This window comes from Macrobrachium rosenbergii, chromosome 10 (genome assembly GCF_040412425.1).
Source record: "Macrobrachium rosenbergii isolate ZJJX-2024 chromosome 10, ASM4041242v1, whole genome shotgun sequence".
NCBI classification, from domain to species: Eukaryota; Metazoa; Arthropoda; class Malacostraca; order Decapoda; family Palaemonidae; genus Macrobrachium; species Macrobrachium rosenbergii.
The window spans coordinates 9,115,729-9,126,936 of NC_089750.1; the positions used below are offsets into that span (position 1 = coordinate 9,115,729).

Sequence of the window (11,208 nt, forward strand, 5' to 3'; positions counted from 1 at the left end):
CCCCAACCCCAATCATTCCCCAACAGAGCACTCCGTGCCGCAACATCACACAGACTGAGACATGACAGGACAAGGAGGTCAGTAGGTCTTGGATCATTGTAGGACCCAGAGGGATCTGGCCTTCGTGCACAGCAGAACTTGTTCGCAAATGTGATATCACAAAGGTAAGGTTACAAGTTGAAGAAGACGCTGATAACGAGCGTGCGTGACGACGCATCGACAAACCCACTGAATAGGTTACCCGGTTCCGATTAGTTGAGAAGTGGTATTGGTAAGGCGTGGAGAGTAGTTGGAGGCCTAATGTGAACGTCCAGATTCTGCCCGACTAACAGTTGTTTGCCACAGAAATGAAAGATCACTCTTGCAAGTGATTTTATGTCATGCCATGTCTTTATCGTGGCTATTCTTTCAAAAACCGATATTGCTTTATATCATGGATTTTAATTATTACCCTCCCTCCCCACCCCTTTTTTTTTTTTACTGCGTAAGCTAAAACTCAAATCGGAATAGAATAGACGTATTGTTTCCCACGGTCATGGGGAAGCTGATGCAGGAATGTTTATTGTTAAATTTATGATTTAAAATTTCGGTCTTGAGTTGAATGTCCTTTTGGCATTATCTCTCTCTCTCTCTCTCTCTCTCAATATGTTCAGAGATTAACAAATGAAAAGCTGTTCTCTCATCCATATATTTAAAAGTCAACAAGTGAGAACTCTCTCTCTCAATGTTCGCAGTTTAACAAATGAAAATGAGAAATAGGAACTTTGCACTCGCACATATATATTATGTATGTATGTATGTATGTATGTATGTATGTATATATATATGCATATTAAGTGTTTATGTTGTTAGCTATTGTGCAATTAATAATGTCCATTGTAATAATCCCCTGAGTTCTTCCTAAAAAAAAAAAAAAAAGTTAACTAAAATTTCCTTCAGCGTTCGCAAATATTTTAGTACCATTGCGAAAAAAATATCATTTAAGAAGACAATAGAAAAGTTTATTCTGAAGAATGATTATTCATTAATAATCTCTGTCTTTCTCGTTGAAGACTCAATGAAGACATAGACAGAGAGAGAGAGAGAGAGAGAGAGAGAGAGAGAGAGAGAGAGAGAGAGAGAGAGAGAGAGAGATTTCTCACTTGTTGACTTCTAAATACTGTATATTGATGATAAAATTTAGAAGTCAACAAGTGAGAAATCTCTCTCTCTCTCCATTGAGTCTTCAACGAGAAAGATAGAGATTATTAATGAATACCCATTCTTCAAAATTAACTTTTCTATTGAGTCTTGTGTTAAATGCCATTTTTTTTCGCAATGGTACCAAAATATTATCGAATGCTTAAAGAAATTTTAGTTGATTTTTTTTTATTTTCAGGAAGAATTCGGAGGAGTATTACAATGGACATTATTAATTGCACAATAGCTAACAACATAAACACTTAATATGCATATATATACAGAAATACATAATTATATATAATATATATATTATATACATACAAACATACATATATATACACACGCATATATATATACATATATATACACTATATATATATATATATATATATATATGTGTGTGTGTGTGTGTGTGTGTGAATATATATGCAAAGTTCCTACGTCTATGAAACTTGTCTCCGATGTGTCTCACTTTATTTATGAAAAGGAAACAAGAGATTCAGAGGTTGGCTGGACTCAAGCACGTGAGTAATTCTAATTCTTGAATGCCATCTTCTCCATCTATCATCTCTCACCCTCCAAGAACTCTCATAAACATGGGAACCTCGAAGATGTGTTAATTACACAAAGTACTGAGCATTGCCTCGTTTCTGTTCAAGATTATCCTTTGGCTTCAGCTGATGAACAAATCACGTGCATATATTTGTGATTATATATATATATATATATATATATATATATATATATATATATATATATAGAATCCACAATAAGCTGTAGGTCCCGTTGCTAAGTAACCAATTGGTTCTTAGCCACGTAAAATAAGTCTAATCCTTCAGGCCAGCCCAAGGAGAGCTGTTAATCAGCTCAGTGGTCTGGTAAAACTAAGGTATGCTTTTATACATATATATATATATATATATATATATATATATATATATATATATATATATATATATATATCCCATGTTTATGAGAGTTTTAGGAGGGTGAGAGACGTTAGATGGAGAAGATTCTCTTCCAGTGTTTACACTTTACACCTATGTACACACACACACTATGTGTGTGTGCATGCATGTAAACACTGGAAGAGAATTTTCTCCATCCATCAACTCTCACCCTCCAAGAACTCCCATAAACACGGGAACCTTTCGATTGGCAGCGACGCTCACACTCGGCTTTCGTATTCCGAACACATCCTTTTCTGACTCAATTACCTGGGGGTTCATGGACCCTCCTTGTTGCGTTCAGTCCTTTTCAGCTTGACAGAAAGCTTCCCGTTTATGGCCACTTGTGATACCAATCTCTCAGCGCCCATTATGTAATAAGATTGTCGTGATGGCGGAGTCCCACCTAGTTTACTTTTCCCCTCTTTTTTATTTTTTGTGGTGCTGTCCCAGATGTTTTCATAGCCTTGCATGTGTATATATATATGTGTGTGTGTGTGTGTATAGCCTATACATATATACATACACAGTATACACAAACACATATATATATATATATATATATATATATATATATATATATATATATATATATATATATATATAAATAATATATATATATATAATGTACATTACATTTATATACACACATTCACACACACATTATATGTATATATATATATATATATATATATATATATATATATATATATATATATATATATATATATATATAATTATTTATATATATACATACCACACACATATGTACATATTTATAAACACATATATTATATATATACACACATACATATATAAGCCTTCTTACCAGACAAGAAAGCTTGTCTCTACTTAATGAGAATTACAGCTAAAATAAGAAACAACAGGAAAATTTAATAAAATTGACGAACACGTATAAATTTGTAACATAAAAAGCCACTTGCAGTTGATGTTAATGTGCAGACGATCATTACTGGTATAATAAGATATGTAGGATTTACAGCGGTGCATAGAAATTTGGAATAAAAAATATACACAGTTATCAAAACCATTACTCTAAGTACCAAGTAAGTCTAGATCAAGAACTGGAAACTCTAATTCAAAATATCCCTAGGAGCAAGAGTCCGTTCCGACATAAGGCCAGGTTGGTCAACAACAATAAACAAGTAATAAAATATGTTGAATTTTCTGCTGCGCAATCGAGTTTTCTGTACAGTGTATAATGCTGAATGAAACTCTCAGCCACGACACATGAAGCTCTCAGCCGCACCCCATGAAACTTTCAGCCACGGCCCGGTGGTGGCCTGTGTTGTTGGCACCTATATCGTTGCCAGAAGTACGATTATGGCTAACTTTAACCTTAAATAAAAAAAATAAAAAACTACTGAGGCTAGAGGGCTGCAATTTGGTATGTTTGATGATTGGAGGGCGGATGATCAGCATACCAATTAGCAGCCCTCTAGCCTCAGTAGTTTTTAAGATGTGAACGCGGACAGAAAAAGTGCGGACGGACAGACAAAGTCATCTCAATAGTTTTCTTTTACAGACAACTAAAAGGACAGTTGTTATGCTGCTTTTAAACTACCATGCAAATATATGCCATTAATGCTGACATTTTCACCCGCTATATTCTGTCTATGTGATTATTTGTTTGCCAGTTTTCCTTCCTATTCCGCGTTTTCACATATGAGCCTTACGTTACGCATGCACGTTATGCCTTTGTTTTGTTGGGGAGAATCGGGAGGTTCTTCCTAATCCGTTTCACACCGTAACAGTATTGTATACGGGGTTAATTCCTTGTTTTATACGCTTTTATTTAGCTTACTTCTTTGTGTGTTTGTTTTTTGTTTTATTCTACATGTACATACGAATATTGATAAACAATAAGATTATCGCTCGTATAATGCCTGTTTTTATTCAGCAGTCAGGCTCGCACATCAGCCTATAATTCAGTGTCTCAACACAGTCTAATCTTGAAGTGTGCGGTTTCGGGCCGCTCTTTTCTCGTTTGTTTGGCTTCGAACTCTTTCTCTCTCCCTCCTGCTCCCTTAAGAATCAGTCTCCGCCTTTCTTTAACCATAACAACTGAACTATTCTATTTCACATACTAAAAGCGCATCGTTTATCCAGCCAGCAGGACATTTTCTGTCTACAACACTGGCTTATAACCTTTTTATTACCACGCCCCCTCTGAGAGTTGGTCCTTCCCTCCACGGCCCCCTTGCTTCTATGAGTAAAATTCCCTCCCAGATTTAAAGGAAAACGAAAATAAAGAGAGAGAGATGGGGCGTTTATATTCTTAAGCCCAACGAATCTAACTAGAATAGTAGACTATAGGAAAACTAACGTCAAAAGGCGATACTTTTGCATTTTTCCATCGACTTCTGAATATTAGTTCTTCACTCTTGTTAAGAGAACAGTGAATATAATTAGAGCATGTTTAATTTTTTCCTATAGATTGCGCCCCCCCCCGGGGAAATTTGCTGACGACCCCCTAGGGGAGCGCGCCCCCCAGGTTGAGAACCACTTGTCAAGAAAATCGCAACCCTGTTGTGGCAATGTCTCGAACCGATTAGAAAATGTTTTCATAACCCTTCAGCTTTCGAGTATTATAAGTGGTAATAATTTAGTAAGACTCGTCTACAAGTATTTAAAAGACACAAGGAAAAAAGTATACCTTAGTTTAACCAGACCACTGAGCTGATTAACAGCTCTCCTAGGCCTGGCCCGAAGGATTAGACTTATTTTACGTGGCTAAGAACCAGTTGGTTACCTAGCAACGGGACTTACAGCTTATTGTGGAATCCGAACCACATTATAGCGAGAAATGAATTTCTATCACAAGAAATAAATTCCTCTAATTCTTCATTGGCCGGCCGGAGACTCGAAAGAAAGAAACTTCTTTTTAAAAACGTTTTGCTAATCAGAAGTTTTTCCTTGTGTTGATGGACTTGCTTCCTCGATTACCTTTCAGAACTGATGAACGCGTAAATTCTTATACAGGTCGGTGGCACCTCATTTACAAGTTCGGAAGACATTCGCAACTCAAGAAATATATTATTACTACTACCACTACAATTTTTCGATGGAATGTCTTCTTAAATATTTCATTTTATGCTTCAGAGTCTTTGGCACACTACATCTCCAGCGTAAGTTGATTCTTCGTCCGTCTATATATATATATATATATATATATATATATATATATATATATATATATATATATATATATATATATATATATATATATATATATATATATATATATATATATATATCCCAGCCCCTTCCTTGGTCAACCAACACCTAGTACTGGACCATTTCACAAGCCTCAGACCATTCACAAAATAAGATTTAATAAAATCATAACCTCACCTCTCCTGACGAGAATTTCAATGAGTGATATATAGGTAGACCTATATAACGACGGTACCAACGGAAGACTTTAATTGAGATTAACAAAATCCGTCGTTAGAATGACGACCTCTGTCCTGTCCGTCATGTTCTTTCTTTGTTTGGCAAGTTAAAATGTCTTGATCTTGATTAACAAACCGTAAAATCTCCTCTGGGAAAAGAATTACGAGAGAGAGAGAGAGAGAGAGAGAGAGAGAGAGAGAGAGAGAGAGAGAGAGAGAGAGAGAGAGAGAGCTGCACATATTCGTTAAAAGGTCTTCTTATCTCCTAGTTCGTTTTTGTACCGGAAAGTGAAAATGTCACAATTTTGGCTTAAGATTAAAATGTCAAAATTTTGATTTAAGGTTGAAGTGTCACAATTGTAATTTACAAAGAAAAAGTTGTTGTCAGTAAGTGGAGTTTGAGGAATTATGTGAGAGCGTCAACGTTGGTTTACAGAGAAAGAAAGACAGAGAGAGAGAAAGAGAAAATGATACGAGCACACATGTATAAGTAAAGTGATGTAATACCTGATTCTCGACAAGGAAAACACAAGTATTGTGATGATGAGCGCACTTCCCTTTTGTAAGCAATCCTTTCAACTGTCCTTGTGACGCCAGTTGAGTGGATGGATGTGGAACTGTTCAATGATCTTTAGTCTTGCCTAGGGCTCGTGTTTCGCAACCCTTGAAACTGGCTATTACATAAAATAATGAAATGCACAATTAAACACATTTTCAGAAATCGCTTTTTATGGAAACTGTTTTTTGTCAGCTTCCTATCTCTTGGCCAATCTGATGTTACTTTAAAAAATTATGACATGTAATCGAGTTTCAGCCTAGTTATTAATTATAGGCCTATCAAATATCAATTACAACCGTTGGACATGTTCAACTAAAGAAAATTAAAACAAGTTCTATCACCAAGATAGGATTTGGTCTATAATGAGAAGTGAGATGAAAACTTGAGTAAGGATAACCTGATAGGCCTACATAAAGTAAAACGTTAACGAACTTTCCGACAAATTAAAAAGCAATAACAAAAAGCAACAGGAGGCGCATATACGTAAACAATAAACTCAAAAAAGCACCTTCTTCTCCTAAGTTATTTACATTAAAAAAGTATTTGATTCCTGTACTATCGCGCAAATGGATTTGTTCACTCAATTGAAAGCATTGATTTAACAGAAGGGGTTTTACACTGTTGCCAGATTGACGTGATTTGATATAAGGGGTTTAGACTGTGGGCAGATCTATAATATGTATCCCAGCTTCCTTTATTTAGCTTCCTGAGGGGATTTTGCTTCTTTACAAAGTGGAACCTTACATATTCGAGTTAACCAGAAAAAAGTACTTAATCTCCATCAGACATGTGGTCGCTTCCCATACTTTTCTTAAGGAGGCGGCAATTTCTCTGTTGCCTGGATCTGTGATTTAATTGTTTCCCACGGTTATTAGTATGGGATTGCTGAATTTCTTGTTGTTTTATTATTCTTCATATAACTGATACGTTTTTCCACTTCAGCTTCATTAGTTTTTTTTTTTTTACTTCACCAGTGTTTATGTTTTTTCTTTTCGTTCTTTATTAGCTTTTTTCAAAGATTTATTTTTTCCACTACTACAAAAGCCTCAGAACTCCCCCCTACCTCCTTTTCCCAGTATCTTCAAACCTCCCCTGTAGCAGGGTTAAAGGAACTCGTTAGATAGCCCTGTTACAAAATGGATTTATGCATTTAAAGTAAATTTGTTACATGTAACACAACGCAGTTATTGCTGCACTGCTATTTTAACGTCCGCTTTATATTTCAGATCAAAGTCCCCAGCTTTATTTTTGATCAGCTGCGTTGATTAGAGAAACATAATGACTGTTGGTAGGTGTTTTCTTCGAACGTTATCTATATACCAATTCTATGCTGTGTCCTAGAATGCCGTAAGCCCTTTGTTGGCCGAACCGGTTGAGCTTCAGACTGTCGCTCGATGGGCCGGAGTTCAATTCCCGCGGCCGGCTGATGAAGAGTTAGAGGAATGTATTTCTGGTGATAGAAATTCATTTCTCGCTATAATGTGGTTCGGATTCCACAATAAGCTGTAGGTCCCGTTGCTAAGTAACCAATTGGTTCTTAGCCACGTAAAATAAGTCTAATCCTTCGGGCCAGCCCTAGGAGAGCTGTTAATCAGCTCAGTGGTCTGGTAAAACTAAGGTATACTTATTTTACCTCGAATGCCGTCATATTGTCCTGTAACCTGACAACACTTGGCTCTCTCTCTCTTTGGTAACACTGCTGAACTTTTGTAGTCTGACATAGTGGAGACATCTGTTGCTATGGGTGACTTTGATTAATGACACAACAGCCTGGTTACCTAATGCAATGCCCTCTTAGATTTGAAGCTGTATCATCTGACGCTTCTCTGCATTCATCATACGCATTGTAACTTCCATGAACAATATCACGGTCTAGACAGGCTTTTAGTGTTCGGAAAGACGCAAGAACAAGTGTTTAGACTTCAGGAAGAGACGGGAAATTTTTTGGAAATTAAGAGATGAATCTGAGATTATAAAAAATTAAACATGGGATTCAATACAAAATATTGTGGGAATTCAAGCGATATTTGTGTTATAACATGGCATCATAACTTTCCATGAACAGTATAACACTTGCTTTTAGTGTTGGGAAAGACGCAAGGACAGATTTTTTGGCTTCACGAAGGAACGGGGAAATTGATGGAATTCAGGAGACGATTCTGAGATTACAAAAAAAAAAAAAAAAAAAAAAAAATATATATATATATATATATATATATATATATATATATATATATATTCATGTGATGCAACGCAAAATATTTTGGCCATTCAAGCAATATTTTTAATTATAACATGGCATTATAACTTTCCATGAACAATAACACTTACTTTTTGTGTTCAGAAAGACGAAGAACTCATATTTAGGCTACACGAAGGGATGGGAAAATTAATGGAATTCAAGAGATGATTCTGAGATTAACAAAAGTAAGCGTTTGATACCAAATATTGAGGGCATTCGCGCAACATTTTGCGTCACGACATGACATTATAAGTTTCTATGAACAATAGCACTTACTTTTAGCTCTCGGAAAGTGGCAAGAACGCATATTTAGGTTTCACAAAGGGACGGGGGAATTAAGGGGATTCAAGAGATGATTCTGAGATTACAAAAATAAACATTTGATACAATACAAAATACTGCGGGCATTCACGAATCCGAGAACAGGCATGATAGTCATCGCCTTCAGTAGCCTGTGAATGTATGGCCACACTACCATACGAACAGTAGCAAACGTTAAACACTTTTTTTTTTTTTTACCCGTTTCACTACGCATTTTCTTTCTCTTTTGTTTGCTTTATATTAATGATCTAAGCTCACCTGTCTATTTTTATCTAAGTCGTTCACATTTTAAGTAGAGTTATAAATGAAATTTTTGTAAAGTTTGTCAAAACAGAATTTGTTTTTAAATAGTTTATTTTGTAGCTACATGCAACTGCCTTAATTACATTCATCAACTTTCATCAAGAGTCATCAATTATTTATCAACTGAATAACTGACCAATACATATTCTTTCAAATGCTAACCCACTGACATAAATATTTCGTAGAAGAGCATTTGAACAATCCTTGACTCTACATCTGAAAGCTTATGTAAGACTAGCAGCCACCATATACCAGATATCCGTTCGCAGGTGCAACACCGTTTCCCAACTCACGTTATGGTGAAAAACAGGAGAACCCGACCTTCGAACAACGCCGCATGACATGTAAAATCTTCTGGAAGTGAAGTGTGTCTAGACATTTATTTGCTGGTGGGGGAGGGGAGCTTCAGCACTAGGGAAAATATACTTCATCATACCGCAAACATAAAAGAGCGTATGCTACCGGTGGGTGCTCACTTGCTTCAGTTCGAGGCGTAAGGGAGCATCACTGTGCAGGCTCGGTCTAAGATACTTTGTTCCGTAAGTTCATTTTATACTTATAATTTTTATGCGCTGGGGTATTGCATTCTGGATATTTTTATTTGCTGCGTGTTTCTCTCATACGTATTATTACTGGTTTCATATTTTATGGTGGACTGATTCCAACTTATTCCCACTGACTTGCGCTATTTTCAGTGCAGTATCTTTGAGTGTTAGGCTTAGTATCTAATTGGGAACTGTACTTAAGATTCTTTTCTCAAATCCGCTTTTCCTTTCATAATTCCGTCTCAGAAGCAACGAGGAATGATTCTTGAATAGAGTAAATCCGTATAAGACAAATCCATATAAAATTACCAAGCATCTTGGCAATTTGCACACAAAGTTCAAGGAATAGTGGAATTATCTTCTTCGACGGCATTTCAGCGATTTTTGCGATTCCCTATATCAGGGGAATTTCTGAGATGTGAAGTTCACTTCATTCAGCTTTAGTGCCATTCCCTTTATCGATAAAAATTCAGCGATTTACATGAACAACTCGGCGATATGAGCAGTCTGTAAAAAAAAAAAAAGCCATTTACGAAAAGTTTATCTAAAAAAATTAAAAAGCACTGTAGTTCACATTATTTATCAGTTATTAAGACCTGCTTACTCTATCCAATAATGCAGATCCTTATATAAAACCACAGATGCTTATGCAGTTTTCTTTATTCAAGGAATGGATACCGAGTCAAAGATGGACGACAGGTTCGAGGGTAAAAAGCCGAGGACGGTGGACGGATTCGACGCTCTCTTGGACATCGTCGGCTCGAGAGGCAGATACCAACGCAGACTTATCTATTACGTTCTGTCTCCGATCTGCGTTTTCATAGGCTACAATGTGAGTACATTTTCTCCTCTCCCAGACGATAATTTCCAGAGTTTACTTTTCACTATTGTCTGTTAACTTCCAGCCTATTATTTCCATCTGTTTAATTGACGATATTGTTTCTTTTTCTCCCACAAGCGACCTTTTCTTGGGTGCGAGTATTATTTCTTACCCCCACATATGATTATTTCCTTGGGTTGCATCATAAGTATTATTTATCAACTCCCACAAGCGTAAATTTCTGGTGGTGAGTGTTAACATAGGTTCTTAGACTTCTTAAGTATTTGGCGATTATTTCCAGTTTTTCATTTCCCATTGAAAATTAAATTGCACTAGTGGTCATACGCAGCTGTCTCACCCGAGAATTTTTAATTTCCTTTCCTATTCATAATTCCAGTCATTTTCACCTTTCTCCAACTAAAAGTAATGAGTCATTTCCTTTGCCTTCATCAAATCAGACAAAACTGCTGAAGAGTTGCGCAAGTTATCTCCACGGTACGAGACAAGCTTAAAAGCTCAGCCTAAAAAGTATTGCACCACCTCACTTATATGCTCTTTCTTTTCTTATGGTCACAGCGTCATATATCTCTTGTTATCATGTTATGTTTAACTCTCTTGTTGTAATGATTGAGTAATGTTTCTCATCTGTTGATCCGATTTGCTTAAGACAAACGATGGATTGATCGAGGGATGATGCGATGAAATTGTGTAAAATTGATTGATTTGAGATAACATGATTTCAATTGCTTAATAAAATTAAATTCTACTTAACACTAATATAAACAAAGGGAAATTATTTCCAAGGCTTATGTGGTAATTGCACGATTTCTTTACGTTTCCCTTATAAGAATTTTGCTCCTCTTTTTTAGGCTC

General features: G+C 36.1%; 1 protein-coding gene across 2 annotated transcripts in view; it reads left to right on the forward strand.

The window, feature by feature from the left end:
* The first annotated feature begins 48 nt into the window (after positions 1-48).
* Positions 49-11,208, forward strand: part of LOC136842474 (organic cation transporter 1-like) — a 27,878-nt gene continuing 16,718 nt past the window's right edge. The window contains exons 1-2 of one of the 2 annotated variants that reach the window (XM_067109851.1): positions 49-164; positions 10,184-10,347. In XM_067109851.1, coding sequence (XP_066965952.1) covers positions 10,186-10,347 — 162 coding nt within the window. In that variant the 5' untranslated portion in view covers positions 49-164; positions 10,184-10,185. Of the gene's footprint in view, positions 165-9,244; positions 9,510-10,183; positions 10,348-11,208 lie in introns of those variants that run through there. The other variant, XM_067109852.1, reaches the window with a different exon arrangement.